This window comes from Oncorhynchus kisutch, linkage group LG15 (genome assembly GCF_002021735.2).
Source record: "Oncorhynchus kisutch isolate 150728-3 linkage group LG15, Okis_V2, whole genome shotgun sequence".
NCBI classification, from domain to species: Eukaryota; Metazoa; Chordata; class Actinopteri; order Salmoniformes; family Salmonidae; genus Oncorhynchus; species Oncorhynchus kisutch.
This window is the reverse complement of record NC_034188.2, coordinates 39702215-39728317: the sequence shown is the minus strand read 5'-3', so window position 1 is coordinate 39728317 and position 26103 is coordinate 39702215. Positions and strand designations below refer to the sequence as shown.

Genomic DNA, 26103 nt, shown 5'->3' with positions numbered 1-26103 from the left:
TGAAAAAAAGGCGGAGAAAAAGGGGGAGGAGGACTGGGTGGCTTGTAAGAATTTGCCGACGAGCAGGTAAACCACTGCTACCCTTAGCATTATTGGCCAATGTGCAATCATTGGAAAACAAACAGGAAGATCTACAATTAAGACTATCCTGCTAAAGGGACATTAAAAACTGTAACATCTTATATTTCACGGAGACTTGCCTAAATGACGATACAAATAATATAGAGTTGGCAGGTTTCTCTGTGCATCGGCAGGACAGAGCAGCTACGTCTGCTAAGACGAGGGGCGGGGATGAGTCTATATTTGTCAATAACTGCTGGTGCGCAATGTCTAATATTAAAGTCTCAAGGTATTGCTCACCTGAGGTAGACTACCTCATGATAAGCTGTAGATCACACTGTCTAAATCAAAGAGTTCTCATCTATATTATTCGTAGCCGTTTATTTACCACCACAAACCGATGCTGGCATTAAGATTGCCCTCAACGAGCTGTACAAGGCCATAAGCATCCAGAAGCAGCGCTCTGAGTGGCTGGGGACTTTAATGCAGGCAAACTTAAATCCGTTTTATCTCATTTCTACCAGCATGTCACATGTGCATCCGAAGATAAAAAAAACTTTACTTAATCTGACTATAATTATATCCTCCTGATTCCTGCTTACAAGCAAAAACTAAAGTAGGAAATACCAGTGACTCGCTCAATTACGGAAGTGGTCAGATGACACGATGCTACGCTATAGGACTGTTTTGTTTGCTCAGACTGGAATATGCTCCGGGATTCATCCAATGGCATTGAGGAGTATACCACCTCAGTTACCGGCTTCATCAATAAGTGCATCGATGATGTTGTCCCCACAGTGACGGTACGTATATATCCAACCAGAAGCCATGGATTCCTGGCAACATCTGCACCGAGCTAAAGGCTAGAGCTGCCGCTTTCAAGGAGTGGGACACTAATCCGGAAGCTTATAAGAAATCCCGCTATGCCCTCAGAACAACCATCAAACAGGCAAAGCATCAATACAGGACTAAGATTGAATCCTACTACACCAGCTCTGACGCTCGTCATATGTGGCAAGGATGGAAAACTATTACTGACTACAATGGTGACGCGAGCCTACCAGACGAGCTAAATGCCTCTTATGCTCGCTTCGAGGCAAGCAACCCTGAACTATGCATGAGAGCACCAGCTGTTCTGGACGACTGTGTGAATATGCTCTCCGTATCCGATGTGAGCAAGACCTTTCAACAGGTCAACATTCACAAAGTCGCAGGGCTAGATGTGTTACCAGGACCTGTACTCAAAGCATGCGCGGACCAACTGGCAAGTGTCTTCACTAACATTTACAACCTCTCCCTGACTGTACAAATTTGTTTACATCTCTATTGGTGAGCATTTTTCCTTTGCTAAAATAATCCATCCACCTGACAGGTGTGGCATATCATGAAGCTCATTAAACAGCACATTACACAGGTGCATATTGTGCTGTGAACAATAAAAGTTTGCTTTAAAATGTGCAGGTTTGTCACACCACACAATGCCACAGAAGTCAGGTTTTGAGGGAGTGTGCAATTGGCATGCTGACTTCAGGAATGTTCCCCAGAGCTGAGCCTGTCTCCCAAGTAGGTGGGCCCATGGCTACGCCCCTGACCAGTCATGTGAAATCCGTAGATTAGGGGCTAACAAATGTATTTAAATGAACTGATATCCTTATATGAACTGTAACTCATTAAGATTGTTTTAATTGTTGCATGTTGCATTTATATTTTTGTTCAGTATAGTCCTTTACTTTGCTATTTCGCTGAAGTTTAAAACTACTTGTGTGGTTTCCAGATATACACTGAACAACTATATCTATATTCTTGAAAACTTGAGCCTAACATGGCAACCCGGTAGTGAGAGATGGGTAAATGCAGTATACAGATACGGATTTTTCTTGCCTAATTCCCTTTCTCAAATCATCCCAGTCTGACATTTCCAACTGGCTCAATATCCTCTGACATTTCACTGGGGTTGACACATCACGGCTAGAAAAATTATGCATAATGAATTTCCCAGTAAAATTGGTCACTCATCAGCACTTTGTATGTAAGGCATGTCTAGGTGAGACAAGAAAAGTTACAAGAGAAAAAGGCAAACTGGCATAGTATTTTTCTTGTCTTGTTCCTCTCCTAGTCAGGCTTAAGCGGGGGAGTAGTCCTTCAGGCAAATCAAATCAAGAAAGGATACGGGTAAAATCTGTGGAGAGCTCAACATCCTTGAAGAGCTCTGATGCACTAGCTCCAACTACTCACTTTTTTAGCTTTTCCCCCCAAGCTTCTTCAGGCTGAAACTGAAAAAGAAAAGGAAATGTCTTTCCTCGTTGGCTAAGCATTCATCTTTACCTGTCTCTTTTCCTCTTCTTTTCAATTGTTTTGTCTTTCTTTCTCCCCCTCTGTGTCTGCTGGTGCTTAAGATGATTTTACTCAGTAAATACTCATGGCAAATAGTGCTGAGCGATTTTGAGGTTGATTTCGGTTAGATTATTACAAAATATGAAACAATTAATAAAAGTCATGATAGTAGTGACTGCCTATAACTGCTTATCACTTACAAGCCAACATTTATTCACATGACTTTACTTTAATAAAATATATCAGTTGTTTTGTATATTTCACTTGTTTTATTTGATTACTTTATTATTTCATTTCAAGTCATCATCTCTATAGAGCTGCCTCCTATGCTGTTTGACAAAATCAATATTTTGTAGTTCAAAGTAAACAAAGCATACTTTTATGAATATAAACTATCAATCACTTAGATCATGTATTTTCAGGTAGAGATCCCTCGCGAAGCAACAGCTGCTCTCTATATCACTTCACGATCGAACATTAATCTCTCTTCGGGAGCAGTCGTAAAATAAACATTGTGGTCATTGTAGTTAATTCCCACGTTTTATGAAGTAAACTATACTGAACAAAAATGTTAATGCAACAATTTCAATGATTTTACTGAGTTACAGATCATATAAGGAAATCAGTAAAGTAAATTGAAATAAATTCATTAGGCCCTAATCTATGGTTTTCACATGATTGGGCAGGGGCGCAGCCATGAGTGGGCCTGAGCCTGACACCCCACCCACTGGGGAGCCAGGCCCAGCCAATCAGAATACATTTTCCCCCACAAAAGGGCTTTATTACGGACAGAAATACTCCTCAGTTTCATCAGCTGTCTAGGTGGCTGGTCTCAGATGACCCTGCAGGTGAAGAAGCCAGATGTGGAGGTACTGGGCTGGTGTGGTTACGCGTGGTCTGCAGTTGTGAGGCCGGTTGGATGCACTGCCAAATTTTCTAAAACAACGTTTCCTGCAGTCGTAGTACCAAAACTTGAGACATCTGTGGCATTGTATTGTGTGACAAAACTGCACATTTTAGTGTCCTTTTATTGTCCCCAGCACAAGACATTATATGTGAGTGAATGTAAAAAATAAATAGTTGGTGAACCACAATGATGGTTTGGTGAACCACAATGATGGCGCTGTCTAACATCACTTGAGATAGTGTAGCACTTGTCTTAACAACAAATCTAAATGGTATTTCAGTCCTATGCACACATTTAAAATCTAATACCTTAAATTCCCTCGAATAGTAAATATGTTGATTCAGTATATTTAAGCAATAAGGCACAAGAAAGTGTGGTATATTTTAATTTTTTATTTTATTTATTTCACCTTTATTTAACCAGGTAGGCTGGTTGAGAACAAGTTCTCATTTACAACTGCGACCTGGCCAAGATAAAGCATAACAGTGTGAACAAGTCAATAACACAGTAGGAAAAAAAAGAGTCTATATACATTGTGTGCAAAAGGCATGAGGAGGTAGGCAATAAATAGGCCATAGGAGAGAATAATTTCAATTTAGCAGATTAACACTGGAGTGATAGATGAGCAGATGATGATGTGCAAGTAGATATATTGGTGTGCAAAAGAGCAGAAAAGTTCATTAATAAAAACAGTATGGGGATGAGGTAGGTAGATTGGGTGGGCTATTTACAGATGGACTATGTACAGTTGCAGTGATCGGTTAGCTCAGATAGCAGATGTTTGAAGTTGGTGTGGGAAAAAAAAATCTCCAACTTCAGCGATTTTTGCAATTCATTCCAGTCACAGGCAGCAGAGAACTGGAAGAAAAGGTGGCCAAATGAGGTGTTGGCTTTAGGGATGATCAGTGAGATACACCTGCTGGAGTGTGTGCTACGGGTGGGTGTTGCCATCGTGACCAGTGAACTGAGATAAGGCGGAGCTTTACCTAGCATGGACTTGTAGATGACCTGGAGTCAGTGGGTCTGGCGACGAATATGTAGCGAGGGCCAGCTGACTAGAGCATACAGGTCGCTGTGGTGTGTAGTATATGGGGCTTCAGTGACAAAACGGATGGCACTGTGATAAATTGCATCTAGTTTGCTGAGTTGTGTGTTGGAGACTATTTTTGTAAATGACATCGCCGAAGTCAAGGATCGGTAGGATAGTCAGTTTTACAAGGGCATGTTAAGCAGCATAAGTGAAGGAGGCTTTGTTGCGAAATAGGTAGCCAATTCTAGATTTAATTTTGGATTGGAGATGCTTATTGTGAGTCTGGAAGGAGAGTTTACAGTCTAACAAGACACCTACAGTGCCTTGCAAAAGTATTCATCGCCCCCCCCCCCCCCCCCCCCCATGGCGTTTTTCCTATTTTGTTGCATTACAACCCGTTATTTAAATTGATTATTATTAGAATTTCATTTAATGGACATACATAAAGTTGTACAATGAAGAAAAAAAACTTGTTAAAAAAAAAAATCTTAAATTAAAATGGAAAAGTGGTGTGTGCATATGTATTCACCCCTTTGCTATGAAGCCCCTAAATAAGATCTGGTCCAACCAATTAACTTCAGAAGTCACATAATTAGTTAAATAAAGTCCACCTGTGTGCAATCTATGTGTCACATAATCTGTCACATGATCTTAGTAAACAGTTGAAGTCGGAACACCGTAGCCAAACTCAGTTTTTCACAATTCCTGACATTTAATCCAAGTAAATATTCCCTGTTTTAGGTCAGTTAGGATCACCACTTTATTTTAAGAATGCGAAATGTCAGAATAATAGTGGATAGAATTATTTATTTTAACATTTTATTGCTTTCATCACATTCCCAGTGGGTCATAAGTTTACACTGCCTTTAAATTGTTAAACGTGGGTCAGAAGTTTCGGGTAGCACGCTCAAGTTTTCAGTTTTTTTGTCTTATTTTTTGGTAGGCATGTTGTTTAAATCAAAAGATACAAACTCCCCCAAAATCCATTTTAATTCCAGGTTGTAAGATAACAAAATAGTAAAAATACCAAGGGTAGTGAATACTTTTGCAAGGCACTGTAGGGATTTGTAGTTATCCACATATTCTATGTCAGAACCGTCCAGAGTATTGATGTTAGTCCGGCGGGGTGTGCAGGCAGCGATCGGTTGAAGAGCACGCATTTAGTTTCACTTGCATTTAAGAGCAGTTGGAGGTCAAGGAAGGAGTGTTGTATGGCAATGAAGCTCGCCTGGAGGTTTGTTAACACAGTGTCCAAAGAAGGTCCAGAAGTATACAGAATGGTGTCGTCTGCGTAGAGGTGGATCAGAGAATCACCAGCAGCAAGAGCGACTTCATTGATATATACAGAGAAAATATTCGGTCCGAGAATTGATCCCTCTGGCACCCCCATAGAGACTGCCAGAGGTCCAGACAACAGGCCCTCCGATTTGACACACTGCACTCTGTCTGAGAAGTAGTTGGTGAACCAGGCAAGGCAGTCATTAGAAAATTGGCGGAGCTGTTGGCCGAGATTGGAGTAGCCAGGAGGAAGGCATGGCCAGCCTTTGAGAAATGCTTGTTGAAGTTTTCGATTATCATGGATTTATCGGTGGTGACCGTGTTACCTAGCCTCAGTGCAGTGGGCAGCTGGGGGAGGTTCTCTTGTTCTCCATGGACTTTACAGTGTCCCAGAACATTTTGGAGTTAGAGCTACAGGATGCAAATATCTGCTTTCCTGACTGACATACATTAATGGTTATACAAGACTACAAGATTCACGAACGGATGTGAATACGCATTACCGACAGTATATGGAGAAATAAAAACCAAGGCTTATTTGATAAAAGACCAAACTTCTGGAAGATGGGACATTCTTGTAACCTAAGGAGTATTGTGCAACTCTTCTACAATGCTTTATCCTGTTAGAATTGGTTCCAATTTGCAAAAATGCAATTTGTCATCGATTTAAGTTAGAAAGGAGGTGAAATCCTCCTGTGGGTTTTGATATGCCCCATTTGGCTATTATCTCAGTACCTCAAGTGGCATTGAGGATATTTCCTGAAAAAAAAATAAGGAAAAGCTAAAAAAGCTTTTTTTTTCTCAAAACTTTTCAAATGTTCCAAATACATTAACACATTCGGGAAAAACCACACTTTTGGAAAACGAGACATGTATTATGGATCAAATTTAACAGCACTCACTGAAGCTAGTGAGCAGAATGCTCTGCAGAAGCTTATCGTGAGAAAGCATGAGGATCCATGAATTGTCGAGTGATAAATAACCCAAGAGTCGTCTTAATATTTGCTAGCAGCATACCACTCTACATCCCACTGCTGGCTTGCCTCTGAAGCTAAACATTGTTGGCCCTGGTCGATCCCTGGATGGGAGACTAGATGCTTCTGAAAGTGGTGTTGGAGGGCCAGTAGGAGGCATTCTTTCCTCTGGTCTAAAAAATATATATATCTCAATATCCCAGAACATTGATTGGGGACATTTCCCTGTGTAGGGCACTGTCTTTCAGATGGGATGTTAAACGGGTGTCCTGGCACTGGGGTCACTAAAGATCCCATGGTACTTATCATAATACCATGTGACTTCAGTGCGTTCAAATCAACTGGGAACTGACTGGGATAAATCGGTTTGAACGGAAATTCAATTCTGAATTCCAACTCGGGCCTCTTTCTAGAGCTCTGACCTGAAGATCACTGATGTCATGATATTTCTGAGTTCCCAGTTTTGATCATGTAACTTACCCGGGTGTCCTGACTAAATTCCCAATCTGGCCCTCATGGCCACCTAATCATCCCCAGCTTCCAAGTGGCTCATTCCCCCCCCCCCCCCCCTGTAACTATTCCCCAGGTCGTTTCTGTAAATGAGAATGTATTCTCAGTCACTTTACTGCAGTAAAAAGCTTACTTAAATAAATAGAAATGCAGGCATGTAGGCCCAGAAAGCAACCCGTCGTTGTCTGCCGCTGCCCTGGAGGAGACAAGGCTGTCGCCTTTGATAATCTAATTATGGTCGATAGTAAAAGAACCAGAGTTTCAGTAACCCTTTTTTTTCTATCTCTGCAAATCCACACGATCCAGGGATTATGAAGCCCATAAGAGTAGGTCAAATAAAACAAGAGAATAGGACGCTCAGATCTTTATTACGTTCTAAATGGATCATTCTTGAACTGTTTACTTAACTACCAGCATGAATGACTTCAAATCGCTGATGTCAATGTGGTTTATTAGATGATATGACATTAACTGGTATTACCCTCGACTTCTAGAACTTGGCCCACCCGCATCACCTTTCCCAAATGGCACCCTACTCCCTAGTTATGCACTATATTGGAAGTCGGGCGCCATTTTGGACACAGCCTTAGACTGTGCAATGCCCCAAGGGCCTCCCACTCAGCAAAACAGAAGTGACATGTTTCGCCTGTCGCCCACCATCACCCTCTGGATCGATACTTCAGCCACTGACTGACAGTCAGCCAGAAGGAAAATAAAGCGTGTACACCACCAGCTGTTTCCCTCTCCTCATCTATTCAGTAGTGCTTGATACTGAAATCAAGACATAGCGAAACAGTGATGCCTGCAGCCTTGCTACTTTAACATCCCCACGCCCTAACGTTAAGGTGACATTGAATGTGCAGTATGTGGATGACGTCTTTAGCCTTATCTGTCCTATACCTGATGTATTCAAGGATGACACTACATGAAACTATCTGTAGTGTGGCAGGCTTCATTTATATCAGAAACTTGATCTAATTCAAATCCATTACTCCTGGAAAGATATTTACCTTACTTATTTTTTAATATGGGACGGAGTCAATGAATTATGCATAGACGTTAGTGTCTTATCTTTAACAGTGACAAAAAACTTTGCTGTGCTTTGAATATTCCAAGCTGTATGCAAAACAGGCACACATTCTAAATAGTTCACCAAATAGCTACCCGGACTATCTGCATTGACCCTTCTTGCACCGACTTTTTTTGACTCTACACACACACACTGGACTCTACCCACACAATCACACTGACACTCCAACTCATACACACACACACAAACACACACATACACACACATACACACATACACACACACACACACACACACACACACACACACACACACACACACACACACACACACACACACACACACACACACACACACACACACACACACGCTGCTGCTACTGTCTATTATCTATCCTGTTGCCTAGTCACTTTACCCCTACCTATATGTACATATAGTATCTACCTCAATTTCCTCGTAACACTGCTTTGTACTCAGCTTTGTACTGGTACCCCATGTACTGTATATCTATCCTGCCCTGCTTTTCTTAAGTCCTCGAACGCCAAGTTAACAAATAGATCACAGACCATTTCGATTCCCACCATACCTTCTCCGCTATGAAATCTGGTTTCCGAGCTAGTCACAGGTGCACCCCAGCCACGCTCAAGGTCCTAAACGATATCATAACTGCCATTGATAAAAGACAGTACTGTGCAGCTTTCTTCATCAACCTGGCCAAGGCTTTTGACTCTGTCAATCACAGCATTCTTATTGGCAGACTCAACAGCCTTGGTAATAATGACAATTACAAGAATACTGAATGAACACTTTTATTTTAACTTAACATAATACATAAATAAAATCTATTTAGTCTCAAATAAATACTGAAACATGTTCAATTTGGTTAAAATAATGCAAAAAGTAAAAGTGCAATATGTGCCATGTAAAAAAAGCTAACATTAAGTTCCTTGCTCACAACATGAGACCATATGAAAGCTGGTGGTTCCTTTTAACATGAGTCTTCAATATTCCCAGTTAAGAAGTTTTAGGTTGTAGTTATTATAGGAATTATAGGACTATTTCTATCTATACCATTTGTATTTCATATACCTTTGACTATTGGATGTTCTTATAGGCACTATATCATTGGCAGCCTAATCTAAGGAGTTGATAGGCTTGAAGTCATAAACAGCGCAATGCTTGAAGCACAGCGAAGAGCTGCTGGCAAACGCAGGAAAGTGCTGTTTGAATGAATGCTTACGAGCCTGCTGCTACCTACCACCGCTCAGTCAGACTGTTCTATCAAATATCAAATCATAGACATGATTATAATATAATAAACACACAGAAATAAGAGCATTAAGTCATTCATATGGTCAAATCCGGCATCTATAATTTTGAAAACAAAACGTTTCTTTCAGTGAAATACGGAACCGTTCCGTATTTTATCGAACGGGTGGCATCCCTAAGTCTAAAAATTGCTGTTACATTGCACAACCTTGAATGTTATGTCATAATTATGTAAAATTCGGGCAAATTAATTACGATCTTTGTTAGGAAGAAATGTTCTTCACACAGTTCGCAACGAGCCAGGCGGCCCAAACTGCTGCATATACCCTGACTCTGCTTGCACAGAACGCAAGAGAAGTGACACAATTTCCCTAGTTAAAACAAATGCATGTTAACTAAATATGCAGGTTAAAAAATATATGCTTGTGTATTGATTTTAAGAAAGACATTGATGTTCATGGTTAGGTACACATTGGTGCAATGACAGTGCTTTTTTTTTTTGAATGCGCTTGTTAAATCATCACCTGTTTGGCGAAGTAGGCTATGATTCATTGATCACGCAGGTAGCCTACTGGTTAGAGCATTGGATTAGTAACGGGAAGGTTGCAAGATCGCGTCCCTGAGCTGACAAGGTAGAAATCTGTCGTTCTGCCCCTGAACAAGGCAGTTAGCCTACTGTTCCTAGGCTGTCATTGATAATAAGAATTTGTTCTTAACTGACTTGCCTAGTTAAATAAAGGAAAATAAAAATGCAGGACAAGCTAGATAAACTAGTAATATCATCAACCATGTGTAGTTAGCTAGTGATTATGTTAAGATTGATTGTTTTTTATAAGATACGTTTAATGCTAGCTAGCAACTTACCTTGGCTCCTTGCTGCACTCGCCTAACAAGTGGTCAGCCTGCCACACAGTCTCCTCGTGGAGTGCAATGTAATCGTCCAAAAATGCCGATTACCGGTTGTTATGAAAACTTGAAATCGACCATAGACGTTAGTCTTCCTCCTCCTTCCTGTCAATGTCGACAAACAGACCAACAGAAAGACAGACAAACCGACAGAAGTGAAGCATATCCATGAACACAAACACACTGGCTTCATCCCTCTTGAACATTTCAAGGCTCTTGTCAAGGAGGGGTGAGTTGTTGACATGCTCACATTCGGAACGCAGTCTAGAGAGGTATGCAAGTATTGGAGCAACATTGTACTTTGAACACACCGGTGCTATTAAGAACCCTCCCGTGGAGCTAGAAGGCAATTACTTAATGCATCCCTGGACACTCAGCTGTGTTGAACTCACTCCATCTCGCTTTTCATCAGTCTGCTGTTGATATGGCTCACTGGCACACCTTAATCAAACATGCCTTTGAGACACACACACACACACACACACACACACACACACACACACACACACACACACACACACACACTCACACACACACACACACACACACACACACACACACACACACACACACACACACACACACACACACACAGACAGACAACACCCACTTGTCTATCGCTCAATATTATTCACTGTTGTGAACCGCATGACAAGGAATAGGTGCTCACTTGAAAGAAAATTGACTTCAAGAAGTAGCAAATTGTTTTAAAACAAAATGGACTTCAACAAATACCAAATAGCAAATGATACATATGGGAGCATCAGAAGGAGCGTCATGGGTAAGAGAGGCACATACTCCAAATCATCATCGCCCCCTTAAGATAAACCCCAATACCAAATACACCTTTGATTTGGAGCATTTTTCTCAATGCCTTTTTCACAAAGTAGTTTGAAATTTGTCCAATTAGAATGGTCTTCAGCCATGTTGAAAACTGATGTGTGGTCAGTCCCACGAGGTCAGTCCCCAGCTGCTCTGAAAACAAGGCCCCACGGTTATTTATTTGACCTTTATTTAACTAGGCACGTCAGTTAAGGACAAATTCTTATTTTCAATGACGGCCTAGGAACAGTGTGTTAACTGCCTATCCTGCCAAAGGTAATCAGCAAGACCATTTGCTCAACTTTTACAGGCTTCGCTCACATTAATAACCTTGGAGCAGAGGTTTTTATTTCAATTGGCCTTACATTCAGTTTACTTTCTGAAGCTTCAAGTCTCGTTCAAAGTATTACTGGTATTGGCAAGGTTGTTCATATCTGCAGACACTGATATTGGAGCAGGTAATTAAGTCGAACTAACCCTGCTATCAGTCTAGGGAACCCTATACCCAAGTGGAGTGACTTAGGGGTCGTTCAAAAGTATGTAACAGTACTCCACAATATATATAAAAAAACAGCAGCGGTGGGGATACACCCAACAGGACTGATGACACCTCTTTGAAAATGCTGTGCCACAAGTATAAAATATATGATGGAGGGAAAGCACAAGAGAGGGAAAGAGAAAGAAACAGAAAACGAAAGGGATAGGTGAGCAGGGGAGTCGCTAAACGACAGTGGGTAGCTATTTATCTCTTGCCTGCCCCTTTGGCTACTACACTTCCTGCAGCCCCAGTTATTTTCCTTGACAAACACTGTTCCTCTACTGTGCCATAGGTGATTTAGACTCCGGTGGTGGGCATGGACCACCATCCCATTATGGGAACAGTCGGAGAGAAAATGAAAAGCCAGACCCAGCCTATTAATCACTAATTACAGGCTGGATGTTGAAGGTTCGGTCCCTCCCAGGAGAAGAGCCATGGAAGTCCAAAACAAGACGAAAGGAGCAGCCAGGCCACTTGCCTGTCTGATAAATCAGAGGCCAAAGAAGGTGAGCCAAAATGTCCAGCAGCCCGTGCTCCAGTTCGACCTATAAGGAATTGCCCATTCTGTGACTTCACATTCAAATCGTTTTCCCTCCGACGGTATGATGATGATGGAGCTCGCCGGCTGGCAATTGATCTTTTTAAACTCCCCCATAACTTCCCCCGTTTCAATCCCCCCGAGATTGCCTGTGAATCAACTTTATCGCTCGGAGCGCATTTCCCAAGCATTAAGATACAAGGGACACGTAATTGAATGGTTAGGGAGGATATTATTGGAGGAGATCTTGTGGGTATATCCCGTCACTATAAAGCCTGCTGGGTTTTGAAACGTCCATGCGTCGTGTTAACCGTGATGTTATCAGGGTTGTTTTGCCAGCAGTGTCGACGGGTAGGAGGATCATAATAGAGCCAGGGTTAGGAAGCTCCCACTTGGATGTTGTATTGTTTGTGGAGTAGGATGTCCGTTGTAGGCATCTGTATTTGTTGACGTGATATTGGCCCGACAGAGTTCAGTGAGCATGTCAAAACGATGACCACCGTTTGCTCTCGGCAACCATATTTATTTTGAATATTTTTGATCAACAGTGTGTTTATGTCATCTTTAAACCATATGACAATATTAAATCCTTGTGTGAATCTAGATCTGCTTCTAGGAAAACATCAAGTGACTTTTTTTAAATCTCGGCTGTGACCAATAAACCCGGAGCTGAACTCTGAAAATGAGTTATTTCATTGTTTACAAACTCTTAGCGTCACAATAGATGAAGTTTGCACTCAATCATTTGTAATAGATTCTACCAACTTTGTACAACTCTTAGAGCAACATATATCCATTGATTGGGTTGTGGGTCATTAATGGACAACTATATTCAAACACTGTCTCTGATTTTTACGCCGATTTACGCCGAGACTGGACAATTCAGGAACACTCAACACCTATTGGAAAGCCATTCTGGTGTGTGTTTGGCCTTAACATTTGTGTATTTGTCCCGCTGAAAAGATAACTATCCCAAGGTTAGTTATTCAAAAGGGTTTCATCCAACTTTGTATCTGAACTTTGCTCCTTTCATGTTTCTTTCATCTTGACAAACTCCCCAGTCCCTGCCAGTGACAAGCATACCCATAATATGATGCTGCCACCACAATACTTACAAATACAGAGGTTCAACAATATTGCATTCACTCCACAGTGCTGACCTCTATGACAAAATGAAAAGAGAAAAGCCTGTGTATAAAAATCCACAAAAAAAGCATCCATTCTGTTTCCAACAAGGCCGTTAAGTAATATACAGCAAATAAATAGACATTTTGGCCTAAAAACAACTGGCTTGGGTTAAACACTATACAACACATCACAGAGGGAAACCCTCTGTATTTTCTAATATTGTGGCGGCATCATGTTATGGGTGTGCTTGTTATAGGCAAGTACTTGGGAGTTTGTCAGGATCAAAAGAAGCATGAAAGGAGCAAAGCCCAGGTAAAATATTAGAGGAAAACCTGTCTGTCTTCTGAAAATCTGACCCTATAATGTAGTTTTTTTTCTTCATAGGAACAGATTTTAATACTGAAGACACACCAGAATGGCTTTCCAAGATGTGTTGAGTGGTCCTGAGTAGTCCAGTCTCAGGCCCGACGTACAGTGCCTTCAGAAAGTATTCATACCCATTGACTTGTTCCACATTTTGTTGTGTTACAGCGTGAATTCTCACCCATCTACACACTCTACCCCATAATGGAAAAGTTAAATCATGTTTTTAAAACTCTTTGCAAAATTCTTGAAAATTAAATACAGATATCTAATTTACATACTGTAAGTAATCACACCCCTGAGTCATTACATGTTAGAATCACCTTTGGCAGAGGTTACAGCTGTGAGTTTTTCTGGGTAGGTCTCTAAGAGTATTGTACAATATTTGCACATTATTCTTTAACAAATTCTTCAAGCTCTGTCAAGTTGGTTGTTGATCATTGCTAGACAGCCATTTTCAAGTCTTGCCATATATTTTCAAGCCTATTTATGTCAAAACTGTAACTAGCCCACTCAGGAACATTCAATGTCATCTTGGTAAACAACTCCAGTCTATATTTGGCCTTGTGTTTTAGGTTATTGTCCTGCTGAAAGGTGAATTTTTATCACAGATACAGGATGCCTGTATCTTTGTAGTAACTGAGCGTATTGATACACCATCCAGTTCACTGATGCTCAAATGTATATTCAATATTTTTTTTATTTTACCCATCACCCATTTAGGTGCCCTTCATTATGAAACAAGCACCTCCCTGGTCTTTGTGGTGGAATCTGTGTTTGAAATTCACTGCACGACTGAGGGACCATACAGATACATGTGTGGGGTACAAAGATGAGGTCGTCAGTCAACTTATTAGGTAAACTGTTAAGCACATATTTACTCCTGAACTTATTTAGGCTTGCCCGTAACAAATGGTTTGAATACTTATTGACTCAAAACATTTCAGCTAATTTGTAAACAATTACAAAAACATAATTCCACGTTGACATTATGGGGTAATGTGTGTAGACCAGTGACACAACATTTCAGTTGAATAATCCATTTTAAAGTCAGGCTGTAATGCAAAATGTTTTGGAACAGGTCAAGGGGTGTGAGTACTTTCTGAACACACTGTAAATCTGTATTTGAATCTTGCTGTGCAAACAAATTTACTGAGCTTGAAATTTTGAAAAAAATTCTTACAGTAAAACTTGCCCAAAGAGTTGTGCAGAGTCGGTAGAATCTTATTCAAAATGAGTCACAGCTATAATGGCTGCCAAAGCTCCATCCATCAAGTATTAACTCTGGGGTGTGAAGACATTACGCAAACATTTTCTACCATTTTTCTTTGACTTTGAAAATGTGGACTAGGTGGTGTAGATCGATAGGAAACAAATCTAATTGATTCCCTTTTTAGATGTAAGGTTAAGGCAGCAAAATGTGAAAACTTAGAAGGAAGTGTGTAGACTTCCACTAGCGACTGTATGTCCTCCTGTGTCTTGGATTTAGGTTTCCACATGGGAATTTCACAAAGGACAAAACATTGTTCCAGGACAATCGTATGCAATCCTCTCTCCATGAGAAACATCTCCCAAGAATTCTTGAAACAATGTAGAAGTGGAAGTGTACATATTCATGACTTAATGACATAGTTAGCTTCACTTAATCTCGAAAAGAGCAATCCTGTTTCACTAAGTTCTTTAGTGATCTTTTAAACCCTATAGTAATACTGGACACGCGTTGCTTGGAGTTATGAACCATTTTAAAGCATTAGTCAATACAATCTCGACTCAGGGCAAGAAGTGCAGCAAGGTGTATCTTTATTTGTGTTTCCTACAGAATTAGGTGTCTGCAGTCTTCAAGCATTGATCATATGGGGGTTATTCCAGTTCAGGAATCACATAAATGGTACAGACACAACAAACAGATTGACTTAGAAGATCGTTATGTATGAGCAAGACTTTTGCTAAAAAGGTAACCTACACCACATGGAGAGTTTAGCCTAATTCCAGCTCATTAAATCAAAGTGGTCGCATATACCAATTTGCAGATGTTATCACAGGTGCAGTGAAAGGCTTATGTGTCTAGCTCCAACAGTGCAGTAATACCTAGCCATGCAAAATGATTCACACATAATCCAAAAAGGTTAAAAAAATAAAAATACATTGAGAAATATCAGAACGAGCAATGTCAAGAGTCCGGAATATACATTTAAATCGAAAAGTATTCATACCCCTTGACTTTTTCAGCCTTATTACAGCCTTATTCTACAATGGATGAAATAAAAACAGTTCCTCGTCAAGCTACACACAATACCCCATAATGACAAAGCAAAAACATGTTTTTATGTACATGGGGCAGCAGTCTCTAAGGTGCCGGGTGGTAGCCAGCTAGTAAAAGTCACTAAGGTTCAGAGCAGGGTACTGGACGGAGGCCGGCTTGTGGTGGCCTGGAGATGGAAGCTGTTCATCAGTCTCAGGTCCCAGCTTTGATGCACCTGTATTGTCTTCCCCTTCTCAGTTGTGTTTCGGTATGCTAAGCTAATTGCTAGTCTCCGGAACTGGGCTTTTCTTTCATTAGGTTTTGTATTTCATGCTCTCAGGAGCAGAACAAATTGAGTCAGTGTTTCCTTTTGCTCTGTTGCTCATTAGCCCAAGAGGAAAATTAAAAGGCTCACACTAGTTACAAATCTAGTTACATAACAGAGTTAAAGGGATGCTTGGGTAACAGATTCTTTTTTTCATTCATTGTCTCATTGAAGAACTGGAAGCGTAATAGCCGCTAACCATCGACACCCTTACTGGCCACACACAAAAGTTCTCTGTTTTTCCAAGATGTTTTCTGTGCCTTGAGTCCCTTTGTAAACGAAAAACAAGTTAACATTAACATACATATATATTTTTAATAAACGCTGTAGATTTATGGCAGCATAATACAGCATATTGTTATAGAATAATATGCTTTCAATAGAGCAATCAGTGACGATAGCAATATGTGGAGGACTGGGGTTTCTTTTGGTTTGCCAGTGCATTTCAAGTAATCTCTTTATGTAAATATTACATAAATATGGTGGCATTGTGGGAAATTGAATAGAACACCCACAATCCCTTTGGAAAAGTCCACATGATAATATGGATAGCTAGTTGGGTGGATGAAATCCTTGGAGATATGGGCATGGTTTAAATTAAATGTACATTAAACCTCTTGTTTACTCAATGTTTTTACATAGCTCCTAATGTCATACATTTCTTCTTGATGTATGAACTCATTATGTTTCCTCTATGCATATTTAACCAGGAAACAAACAATATCATGCAGTAATGCTGTGCCTTGCCAACAAAACACTGGCTAATTGAGACTCTTTCTGTCTATTCTACTTTTTTCAGCTTGATTAATTCAAAGAATGTGCACAAACACACTGCGCCATAATTACTCTGCTTTTCAGTGTGCTGTGCTCACACACACAAAACATAATTGTGCGTACTTCTTTGATATGTGGAAGTAAATACATGCACACACACACACTGACACAGTCTTCCACAGCTAACCTTTTGGGGTCGTACAATTCAGTCCCATTCAAAATCCTATTTTCATTCATCCCTAACCCTAACCCTTAACCCAAAAACCGAACCTTAACCTTAACCCTAACCCTAGCTCCTAAACCTAATTCTAACCCTTACACTAATTTGAACCTTAACCCAAAAGCTTGACCTTTGGTCAAATTTTTTGTTTGTTTACTACAGTTGGTCCCCGCAAGTGTAGTTACACACACGCACGCACGCGCGCGCGCACGCACGCACGCACGCACGCACACACACACACGTTTGAATTCTTACATTTAAGCACCCTGGTAGAACAAAAGTGGCTGTGGCACCGCTCTCTATGACTAACGGGTGATCTAATTACCAGCTGGCTTTCTTTCTTTACAGAAGTGTTCCAGCTCACCCTGCCCGATGACCAGAAATTGAGGATCACCACGGTAACCGTTGGCCAGAGTGCCATCTTGACTTGTGCAATCACAGGGGAGCAGAGACCTCCCATCATCTGGAAACGCAACAATCAGGTTCTCAACTTGCTGGATCTGGAGGACATAAATGTAAGTGGTGCCTGCAGCCTCACTTGAAATACAGCTGAACTTCTAGTTTTGTAACACACACACACACACACACACACACACACACACACACACATACATGCTTTCTTTAACCTGGACAAATCAAAAGGTTGACCTAGAGGTTTTGAACAACATTTTGGGTTTGACAGATATTCAGTCTGCTTAGAGGGATACAAAAGGGGTTCAACTCCAATGGGGAAGCACCTATTTTTACTTCCCGCTGAGCGTGTCATCGTCTCTGACATTGTCTGTGTGCTGAATCTGCCGGTAGCCCCCGACAACCACCATGTCGCTTTCATCCTTCTTCAAAGGCAGGACACTTAGAGACTTGAGGTTCCGTGAGTCACCAGGCAACACTGCCCACTCTCTACGTTCTCCCCCTTCAGGGTTGGCCAAGCTATAGCTGACTCGACCATGCGTAATTGAGTCAACACTGTCGCATTAGATAAAGGCGGTCCAGCGAAGCCGCTAATGTAACATTAAATGTTGATGACCTTTTAAACTGTGTGAGGAATTGCACAGCTGCCGCCAATCATCACCGAGCACCATCATCCCTGGGATCGGATTTCTGTCCCAACTGTTTCCAAAGCGCTTCAGCTTCTTATGATCCTCCATTTACATGAAGAATCTTCTTCTTTCTTGGCCCCGTCCATCGCCGACTCTCCAAGGTGCTTGATGACTAGCATGTGAATGCAGGCGCACTGACACCCCCCCCCCCCCAGTCCCCTCTATAATAAATGATTCATCATTTTGTACGGCAAAATGACATGGGAATGCATCAAAACAAGCCTATGCCAAGTTGGATTAAAGTGAGTGAGCTAGATGTAACTCTTGGGTAAAGTAACGGCCTTGTCAGGTCAAGTTAGGTCGACTTCGATGTCATTCGGCTCCTGTGTATGGTAGATATTTTTTATTTTACTCGCTCCATGTGGGCAGCATCGGGCAACCGATGAAGACATCCAATGGAGTTCAGAGGCTTTGCAACCTGAAGGGGGGTCTTTGGTTCTTCCTCTTCACATAGAATAACTTATTTCCCTGTTGAATTGAAGGAGACCCCTTTTATTGTTAGCATCGACATACAGTTAGTTGATATCAACTGTTATTGTACTAACTGGTTCCTAATACGATGTGCTGTGGTGTAGTGGAAAACCAACCTTACACGGCGTTGCGGTGTTACAGACTGTAACAGCTCAATTGAATTGGACACTACACTGTACTGTATGTACACTATTTAAATTCAGTCACGGGCTAATGAAGTCAAGTTGGGATACCTTCGCTCTGTTCTGTTAGTGTCAGTTTCCGTGCCATTCAGGTTAACTGTATTCTGCCCACCGCTTCCCTCAGTGTGAGCTCAACTTTGATCCCGGTGTCTGTCAGCTTTGGATTTATTTTCCTGTAGTCGTCTTAACAAGGTTGTCCCCGACCTTGGGCAGATGATTACCACAGATGGCCTATTGTTATGAACAGCCCACCAGCCATGAGAACAACAAAAGACTCAAGAGTCTAGTTAGTCCAGTTAGTCAGTCAGACAGTCATTTCTAACTAAACATAAAAGTGTCTGTACCAAGTGTTTTATCGCTAACTAGACTAAGTGAAATATCAAGCAAAAACCCAAAACCGGTTTACCCTAGATTATTTATTGCCCTTAGTCTTGTGGCTAATTGCCAACAGAGTTGTTCATAGCAAAGTGAGTGGATTTATACACACCTGGTGTTCACCAACCCCCTCTGTGAAGGCCAATTATCCAATTTCACCAAAGTTTCGGTATAATAGTGCCTTTTAATATGCCAAGGCCTGAACTGCCAACACTAATTGGAGTTGTACTTCGGTAAATGGATTTCTAGGATTTACACTGTCTCATTTAACAGACCACTTCCCTTTAAGAATGGGTGTTATTTAAAATATTTAAAAAATCTGTCAACAGTCCGACTCAGTGAATCCCACATTAATCCTAATGGTGTGCTCTTATTATGGAGTTCAATAGAGCCGGTTTCCATTTTGACAAAGCCGCTTACTCTAATCCCATGAATATGACAGTCGCTGGGCATTGCATCATCATCCTCAGCTGTTGGCTGGTATTAGGATGCTCCAATATTAGGATGCCGAAACATGATGAAGACTGCAAGGATGAGTGCTCTGCTTGGGAAAGTATCTACATTGAGTCTTGTGTCTAGACTGCCTAGTCTGCACGTCCGGCGTAGAAGCTTAAGGAATTTATGTGGAATTGTAATAGAGGAGAGAGGAGACAGTATGTCTCGGTGCTGTACTTATCTTGAGAGTCTTGGTTCGCCCTGATCAAGGGTTTATGCGTATTGTGGTTTATCTCCCAATGTTCAAGGGCCTATTGTACTGAGTGGGGTAAAGCAGCTAGGATTTTAATCTATATAGGCATACACTTTACACTGCATGTACAGTACTAGTCAAAAGTTTGGACACACCTACTCATTCAAGGGATTTTCTTTATTTTTACTATTTTATACAATGTAGAATAATAGGGAAGACATCAAAACTATAAAATAACACATATGGAATCATGTAGTAACCAAAAAAGTATTCAACAAATCCAAATATATGTTATATTTGAGATTCTTCAAAGTAGCCACCATTTTTCTTGATGACAGCTTTGCACACTCTTGGCATTCTCTCAACCAGCTTTATCAAGTAGTCATCTGGAATGCATTTCCATTAACGGGTGAGCCTTGTTAAAAGTTCATTTGTGGAATTTCTTTCCTTCTTAATGTGTTTTAGCCAATCAGTTGTGTTGTGACAAAGTAGGGTTGGAAATACAGGAAACAGCCCTATTTGGTACAGGAAAGGAAGACCCAGAGTTACCTCTGCCGCAGAGGATAAGTTCATTAGAGTTACCAGCCTCAGATATTAACTGCAACTCAGATTGTAAAACAGACATATCTCAACATTAACTGTTCAGAGGAGACTGCTTGAATCAGGCCTTCATGGTCAAATTGCTGCAAAGAAACCACTACTAAATGACACCAATAATAAGAAGAGACTTGCTTGGGCCAAAGAAACACAAGCAATGGACATTAGACCGGTGGAAGTCTGTCCTTTGGTCTGATGAGTCCAAATTTTAGATTTTAGATTCCAACCGCTGTGTCTTTGTGAGACGCAAAGTAGGTGAATTAATTATTATTATGGAGGAGGAGGTGTGATGGTGTGGGGGTGCATTGCTGGTGACACTGTCTGTGATTTATTTAGAATTCAAGGCACACGTAACCATCATGGCTACCACAGCATTCTGCAGCGATACGCCATCCCATCTGGTTTGGGCTTAGTGGGACTATCATTTATTTTTCAACAGGACAATGACCCAAAACACACATTCTGGCTGTTTAAGGGCTAATTGACGAAGAATGAGAGTGATAGAGTGCTGCATCAGATGACCAGATGACTGACATCAAACCAATTGAGATGGTTTGGGATGAGAGTGGAGGAAAAGCAGCCAACAAGTGCTCAGAATATGTGGGAACTCCTTCAAGACTGTTGGAAAATAATTCCAGGTGACTACCTCATGATGCTGGCTGAGAGAATGCCAAGAGTGTGCAAAGCTGTCATCAAGTGTGGCTACTTTGAAGAATTTAAAATATATTTTGATCTGTTTAACACTTTTTTTGGTTACTACGTGATTCCATATGTGTTATTTCATAGTTTTGATGTCTTCACTATTATTCTACAATGTAGAAAATAGTATAAAAAAAAAAAGAAAAACCCTTGAATGAGTAGGTGTGTCCAAGCTTTTGACTGGTACTGTACATGTTGAGCTATAAGACTTCTCTATTCGCTATAAATACTCCAATTCATATCGTAGGAAACACAAAATGCATGAAATAAATGAAGCTGTATGATGAGTAGTGTAACATGGTGGAAAGCGTGCCAACTTCTGATAGTTGCCATTACCTGCTTTATATGTTGTGTCATGTCTTCCTTCAAAGTTAACTTAAGTCTTCCTTTTAACTAACATCTAAATGTTTCATTTGTGTTCTTTCTCCCCAGCAGATCCCAACACAGGTAGGTTTCATCGGAACTGATGTCATCCACAATAAAAAAGCCCACAAAGCTAATGAATTCCCTGTCATGGATACATCCGACCTTGACATCATATTGAAGAAGTCGGCTTATACACCTGGCCTCACATGTCCTGCCCTTTATTAGGGTCACATCTCCCGCCCTGTATTAGATGCCAATGAGACAGTTCCTTGGTGTTCTTTAAGAGGTCAGCTGGTCATGCAAAGGGTTGCTGGCAGCCATTTTTTTCCTATCAGGATTGCCTGTAAATCTTCTTCCTTTTCCTTTTTTTTGCTCCTCTGTCTCACCGTCTCACCTTCCCTCAGCTATGTCTGAGGGGTGGAGGGGGAAGGAGGGGTGGAGGAAGGGTGCGGGGGTCGATCGCCTCCAGTGCCTCTAGTTCCACCCCTCTGAGTTTCATTTCTCCCCCCATTCATTTTTCATTTAGAAGGGTGACACAATATGCTTTCCGCAGAGGGGCCAAAACGTGCCATCAATTCCCTTCACACAGCGACGGTATGATGATCCAGCACAGCCCGAGTCTCACAATCTCATACCTGATCGCTGTTTATTTGGTCATAGAGGTTGTACCTGCCAAACATGGTGGCCCATGCCTATGCTTTATAGCTGTCTTGCAGGTCTATGTAAGGGACGACATGTACTGACTCTGAAACCGAAACAATGACCATCAGACATGATTGGAATTCTAATTGAATTATGACAAGAAACACAGATTTGCTATCTTTCTTCAGGTCTCTCTGGGTTCCCAGCAAGGAAAGCTGCTTAATCAAATTAGAATGAATACATTTTTAGCAACTAACTGAAGTAAGAAATACTCCCATGAAAAATGTCAAATTACTGTGAAAGTACAAATGTTGATAGGTATTAAATGAGGAAGTGAATTTAAGTTATTTCCAGATGGATTCATTAGCTTTGGGGCTTATTTCAATGTACTGTAACAGCAGTATGCTTTTTTAATTAAATTGTTCCCCTTACTCAGCATTTAAACGTCCTCTCACTGTCAACTGCGTTTATTTTCAGCAAATTTAACGTGTAAATATTTGTATGAACACAAGATTCAACAACTGAGAAATAAACTGAAAAAAACCACAGCCATGTGACTAACAGAAATGGAATAATGTGTGCATCTCCTCCTCATGGACTGCACCAGATTTGCCAGTTCTTGCTGTGAGATGTTACCCCTCTCTTCCACCAAGGCACTTGCAAGTTTCCAGACATTTCTGAGGGGAAGGGCCCTAGCCCTCACCCCTGATCCAACAGGTCCCAGACGTGCTCAATGGGATTGAGATCCAGGCTCTTCGCTGGCCATGGCAGAACACTGACATCCCTGTCTTGCAGGAAATCACGCACAGAACGAACAATATGGCTGGTGGCATTGTCAAGCTGGAGGGTCATGTCAGGATGAGCCTGCAGGAAGGGTACCACATGAGGGAGGAGGATGTCTTCCCTGTAACGCACAGCGTTGTGATTGCCTGCAATGAAAACAAGCTCAGTCTAATGATGCTGTGACACAACGCCCCAGACCATGACGGACCCTCCACCTCCAAATCGATCCCGCTCCAGAGTACAGGCCTCATTGTAACGCTCATTCCTTCGGCGATAAACGTGAATCCGACCATCAGCCCTGGTGAGACAAAACCGCGACTTGTCAGTGAAGAGGACTTTTTGCAAGTCCTGTCTGGTCCAGCGACGGTGGGTTTGTGCCCGTAGGTGACTGGTGTCGGGGATGTATGGTGAGGACCTGCCTTACAACAGGCCTACAAGCCCTCAGTCCAGCCTCTCTCAGCCTATTGCGGACAGTCTGAGCACTGATGGAGGGATTGTGCGTTCCTGGTGTAACTCGGGCAGTTGTTGGTGCCATTGTGTACCTGTCCCGCATGTGTGATGTTCGGATGTACCGATCCTGTGCAGGTGTCGTTACACGTAGTCTGCCACTGCGAGGACAATCAGCTGTCCATCGTGTCTCCCTGTTGCACTGTCTTAGGCGTCTCACAGTAAGGACATTGCAATTTATTGCCCTGGCCACATCTGCAGTCCTCATGCCTCCTTACAGCATGCCTGAGGCATGTTCACGCAGATGAGCAGGGTTACTGGGCATCTTTCTTTTGGTGTTTTTTCAGAGTCAGTAGAAAGGCCTCTTTAGTGTCCTAAGTTTTCATAACTATGACCTTAATTGCCTACCGTCTGTAAGCTGTTAGTGTCTTAACGACCGTTCCACAGGTGCATGTTCATGAATTGTTTTGTGGTTCATTGAACAAGCATGGGAAACAGTGTTTAAAACCCTTTACAATGGAGATCTGTGGAGTTATTTGGATTTTTACGAATGATCTTTGAAAGACAGGGGTCCCTGAAAAAGGGACGTTTCTTTTTTTCTGCTGAGTTTATTTGTTTTCACCACCAGCTTGATCATGACACAGCAAACATTACATTTGTTTCAGTTGTTTACCATGACCTTGGTAGCCTCACAGATTGGCCTGTCAATTTAAATTGCACAGTGAAACTTGTATTTGTGTTGCATTCATGTAAAAAACACAAAAAAAAACAAATTACATCCTCTCATTTTGCTCTTTTCAGTGATTACTCATAATGGCTTTTTCTATTGATTATGCTCAACATGACGAACATCAGTTCACATTGACTTGTTATTCGTACTTTCTTGTTTTCCTTATTTTTCCTTATATGTGTGTTGTTATCGTTAGATAGGAACCTAAGCATTTCGGTGCACCTGCGATCTGCAAGTCTGTGTACGGGACCAATAAACATTGATTTGATTTTGATGTAATTACCATAACATTACAGACAGACTTACTTCAACCTACCTTGCTTTTAAAACTAGCCCAACTATAGGTGAATTTCAGCCCCAAAACAAAAGACAAAGCAGTTTTTCATAGTTGCTTCCTGGACATGTTTTTGATAAGATGCAGTGCATGTTTCTCTTTTCGTAAAAGATAATACATAGAAATGTTCAAGTGTAACTTTACTCCTATCACATGTCGTTAAGGACCCAGTATTGGGTATTATGGTGGCAGGCATACAAAAAACAATAATTGGAAGATTATTGTGGAACAACTGCTTGTCTTTGTTGGAAATGTATGTCACAGTGTGCTTTTATTGATCATGTCCTCCTTGTCCCCACAGCCATATTTGCCTGAGCACATTTTGCACATTCTCAAAACATTTTCATTTTCAGATCTGAATATCATTCATACTGAGGTGAATTCGATTTTGAACCCCATTCGTTTTTGTTGTTGTTGTTGTTGTCCCACACAGCCATTGTGACGTCCCTCTTTCTTCTTCTGCAGGATTTCGGAGATGACGGCTCATTGTACATCACCAAGGTGACCACCACCCATACAGGGAACTACACCTGCCATGCTGACGGGTACGAGCAGCTCTCGCAGACGCACACGCTCCAGGTGAACGGTAAGCCGCCTGCCTCTGCTCGGCGGGAACAGAATGGTACACTCTCACACTTCCTTCCGCAGCTGTGTCACAGCCAAATGCCTATCCACGCCAAATGCTGTTAAATCCCACCTGAGAGTGCGCCTGGATACTTTGACACGCCACCATTGAGACAGAGATGTGTGAGGTGAAATGAAATGCTTACGGGGCTGTCAAGTTTCCTTTTTTCCCCTTCTAAATACGCAGAAAGGAAACTGGGAATGCGACATGAGCTTGTTGAGAGTGTTGTTTTGGATCTATAATTCTATCAGTGATCAAACTCCTTTCCTTTCTTTCAGGATTATCACTCAGTCAGATTTAACGAATCAAATAGCCCTTAGTTGTGTGAAAATGCTTTCAAGTGTTAGATTTGTAATTGGAAAGGGGGCCATGTCTTGTCGATGCCATTTTCATGTTAGAGACATGAGTTGAGGCACGCAGGAAAAGATGGTACTGCTGTCTTAAAACACTCACGGCTGCCGAATTTCTGACAGAAGGACAATCGTTTGAAACAGACAGTTTCCATTAACGATGACCTTAAAGCACACACAGTATCACTCACAGTGTAGTTAATGATAATGTATCGCTTTAATTGGTTGAAAAACAAATTGGCTGGCCCGGGTAAATGCAGCCTGGCAAATGATTTTGGAAATGGATGGGGCGAAAAAGTTCATCTTTGTGCTAACAGCCATCAGGGTTCACTGATGGCCTTTCGCTCAATTATGCGTCAAAACATTGAAAAAACTCACATCAGAATTGTCAGGGGATAATGTTCGCCTTTCTCTGGAAATACAGTTCAGGGTTCGGTCTAAAAATACCACCTTTTGATTACCACTG

The 26103-nt window shown here is 41.4% G+C and overlaps 1 protein-coding gene across 2 annotated transcripts in view; it reads left to right on the top strand.

Annotated features, from left to right (window-relative positions):
* The window catches only part of LOC109905288 (follistatin-related protein 5-like), a 166261-nt gene that overhangs the window by 102951 nt on the left and 37207 nt on the right, over positions 1 to 26103 (top strand). For both annotated transcript variants that reach the window (XM_020502574.2, XM_031790249.1), the window contains exons 7-8: positions 17597 to 17763; positions 25128 to 25248. In XM_020502574.2, the coding sequence (XP_020358163.1) occupies positions 17597 to 17763; positions 25128 to 25248 (288 nt within the window). The remainder of the gene's footprint in view (positions 1 to 17596; positions 17764 to 25127; positions 25249 to 26103) is intronic.